At 35.6% G+C, this 3,760-nt stretch overlaps 1 protein-coding gene across 1 annotated transcript; it reads left to right on the forward strand.

Annotated features, from left to right (window-relative positions):
• On the forward strand, positions 1–2,905 carry LOC137809923 (uncharacterized). The gene is made up of 4 exons (XM_068610982.1): positions 1–60; positions 1,130–1,216; positions 2,293–2,433; positions 2,690–2,905. Exons 1-4 carry the CDS (start codon positions 1–3, stop codon positions 2,903–2,905), a joined length of 504 nt encoding a protein of 167 aa, XP_068467083.1.
• The last annotated feature ends 855 nt before the right edge of the window (positions 2,906–3,760 follow it).

Genomic DNA, 3,760 nt, shown 5'->3' on the forward strand with positions numbered 1-3,760 from the left:
ATGGAACATGATGGACAGATTGCATTCTGGATCAATGTGCATAATGCTCTTGTGATGCATGTAATATTTACAGTCACATGGCTATGGTTTTTATTTAGCCAACTTTCAGCATGTATAACTATTAACAGGCATATTTAGGATATGGAATTCCCTAGGGTTCTCTGAAGAGGCTGGCCTTGTTTCACAAGGTAGTTTATTTCTTTATCCAATTGTCCGTGGTCAGCTCCAAGGTATTAACACTTTTAGAATGTTTATTAAAACTTAAAAAGGATAATACTTTCTCTGAAGTGCTTTCCCTCGGCCAATCTTTGTTCAGTTCAGTGCGATGCCTAGACCAGGAACTGTATCCAAATAATGTTTATTTAGTATTTTTTAGTCCAACAAATTACAGAGAAGCAGTCACATCTGCAAGGAACATAAACTAAAATCTTCGTTTGTAGGAGGAAGAAAAAAAAACTCTCATTCACCTCCTCTTAATTACTTTTTGTTCTGGTTCTGAGTAAAGTGACTTTAAGCAGTGATATTTTTAGTCCCTTTGGTTGAGCTTGTGCTACTTTTATAGGGGTAGATTTCACCACCCTCTCTAAGGAAAACCCATATACCAAAATATCGTGAACAGAAAGGAATGACTAGAGTGTTGGAAGGTTGGGAGGTTTGGTTTGTTATCCCCGAAAATTATGGACTATACAAATATTTCTGCGATTCTTTTAGCAACTACCCAACTACCTGTATTGATACCAATCGCCTAATAGGCAGTCCATGGCATTGGTTGGATTGCCTGGCGTCCAAATCCCAAACCATTCTTTTAAGTCTGACTTCAGCTGAGGCTTCACCCTGTAGATGATCGACCAATTCAGAGTATTCAATAAACAAAATCGGTCATGAGTCATTGTCCAAGTTATGTTATGACGGTACACTTGTTATCATTTACATGGTTTAAGTTGTCAAAAAGGCATATCATCTAAAGATGCTATGCTATTTGGAGGGCATTTAGATGTCACGTTATCACATAATATCATAGAGATACACCTTTAGAACTTCCATTTTCTCACTAGTACAATCTTGTTAATTATTTTTTAATTGATACATTGTGGAAAATATGAAATGATGAGTACAATTGTCGGTGCAGGCAGCTTACAATATTTGTGGCCATATCATAAGTGCAAATGCCATAGAACAAGTGATAATTGGCTTCCGAACACCCTGCATTGGAAGGGTACTCATCTGACCCTTGTGTAACATGGGCTCATGCAAAGTGTTGCCAGTTTATGGTTGCGTTTAAATGGTGGAATATTTTGATTGGTCTAAATAGTGCAACTCTATATATACATATAGGTCTTTCTGTTTTGACCTGAGGGTTTCAAATCACGGATTCTTCCCTTGTTTTGCATCTGCTGCTTGCAAACATACATTTCTGTAGAAAAACATTAACGCATCCATTTGAATGTGGATATCATTAAATTGGTATTGCACTGCTATGGTTTAATAATCACTATCACCAATGATCTTCTAAACTAATAGGGTTGTTTACTGGTCGGTGGATAAGAAAATTATATCAATGTAAGCAAAAATATATGCTAGATAAGGTAATCTTATCTAGTCTTTGATACGTGTCATATAGCATAGTAGATAAGAATATAAATTGTATACAAATGACAAAATTCTCCTCACGAATGGAGGGATGATAGTGATGGTGGTAATCAGGACAGGGATGGTAGTGGCAGTAGATGTGGGACAGTAGTGGTGCTGGTGGAAGTACTTGCGGCAGCAACAGAAAAGGAAGAACAATTGAGCAATAGTTAAAATAGTAACACTCATGATAGTTAGTCTTTGTTGATAAATTTTAATTTTTTTTACACATTTCATTTTGGTTCTCTGGAGAGGAGGTTGAAAGGGGAAAAGATTGTTTATCTTTTTCGTTATTTTTCCTCACCCTACATCCTTTTCTGTCTAAATTTAACTTAATGAACAGAATAGAATGAGCTTGTTGTCCTGTTTGATGTTTGGAAGACAGGAGAATTGGACTGTTTCCTGTAATCCGTATCCTAAACCAGATTTGCCGTAGGGTTTGCTTCTCATCTGGAAAGAGAAGACCATGATTCTACAAGAAGTTTTATTATAATTATTTTCTGATTGAGATGCTTAGAACTCCCTTTTAACCTTATTTCTTTTCCTGATATTATACTGATATTTTTTAAGAGAATTTGAAGTGAAAAATTCTAATACCAAATTTTGATGTTAGGATGGCATCTCATGTTTCATCTGATTATTATTTTTGTTTGTCAAGCTCAGTGGCTTGAAAGCTTTGTGTCTGCAGGTCTGAGGAAGAAATATGGTGAAGAACAGCAGCTTATCAGCTCTAAATTGTATATTAATGATTTGCAACCCCATATTTGCTTTGCCCTTTGCACTGGGGCATTTTCAGAACCTGTGGTCATTTTCTTTCATTTACTTTTTTCCAAGGAATTGTAGTTTTAATATCAATGGCAAGATGTGATGTTAGTTAGGGCTTTGCTCTTGTTGAGTCTGCATCTGGATCAATGTTTGATGCATTTATGAAACATAGTAAATATGAGAAATTCTAAAAATATAGGGTATGATATTCACTTTTGCATCCATATCACTTCCTCCTCTCTTATAACCTGGCTTTAAGTAGTTGATCAAGAATTTTCTTGTTACTGAGCTGCAGCTAAAGGTCTACACTGCATCAAATATAAGAGAACAGCTTAATATTGCCAAGAGAGGGTTTCCTCAAGCAAATGTAGCTGTAAAGAAGTCAAGCACAGTTTTTCTCCCTAAATTGGTGGAAAGATTTTCTAGAGAAGCATTAATCAATTTAGACGAACTCTTTGGATGGGTAATGTATAGTGTTGACAAGAAACTGCATGATTCGATGCAAAAGTGATCATAAATCCAATAAAAAGGCATCTCAGACCATAGAATGGATACCTTAATAGTTCTTAGTTTAGGTACATGTTGTCGAAGGATCTAATAAACAAGCCATGGTGGTATAACTTTGACATTTTATTGCAATGAAGACATTTCATAGTATATAAGTAGATGCAAACCTCACCTTTTAAGCCGATTTTATGAGGTTGAGTTAGGTTTAATGTTTACTTCTTAATATGGTATCAGAGTCAGGTTCAAGCCTATCCTAGCGAATGTTTGTTTGCCTTATCAGGCCACCCGCTATCAGACCGTTATCGGACTACTCATAATATGTTATTCTATGCACGAGTTGTCATTCTCGACGTGAAGGAGGTGTGTTGGAGATCTCACATCGACTAGAAATTAAAACATTTCATAGTATATAAGTGGATGCAAACCTCACCTTATAAACCGGTTTTATGAGGTTGAGTTAGACTTAACGTCCACTTTTTAATAGAGGTCTTTCAATTTTTTTAGACTTGTGATGAAGATCAAAATAAAGGGGATTTTACTAATGGAGGAAGAGGCCATTCACCCAAACATTTAAAGTTTTTCCTTCTAGTCTTCTAAAAAATTAAAGAAGAATTAAGTAAAGAAAGGATCAAGCTCAAAGCCAACAAGAAGACTACAAGCATTCAATAATGGGCTTCAATTAATATCTTTCTTTGTAATTTCTTTTGTATAAATTTGTAGAACATATAGGAGTAGTGTTTAGGAAGGTGCTAAGAGGGAAACTAAAAAGACACCTCTTTTGTAAGTACCTTAGGCGTTAGTTTTTAGGAAAGAGTGGTGTTTAGAAGTGACTTTTCCTTCCTTGTTCATTTAGGCGCCA

This window comes from Phaseolus vulgaris, chromosome 2, assembly GCF_051622355.1.
Source record: "Phaseolus vulgaris cultivar YP4 chromosome 2, ASM5162235v1, whole genome shotgun sequence".
In the NCBI taxonomy this organism is placed as follows: Eukaryota; Viridiplantae; Streptophyta; class Magnoliopsida; order Fabales; family Fabaceae; genus Phaseolus; species Phaseolus vulgaris.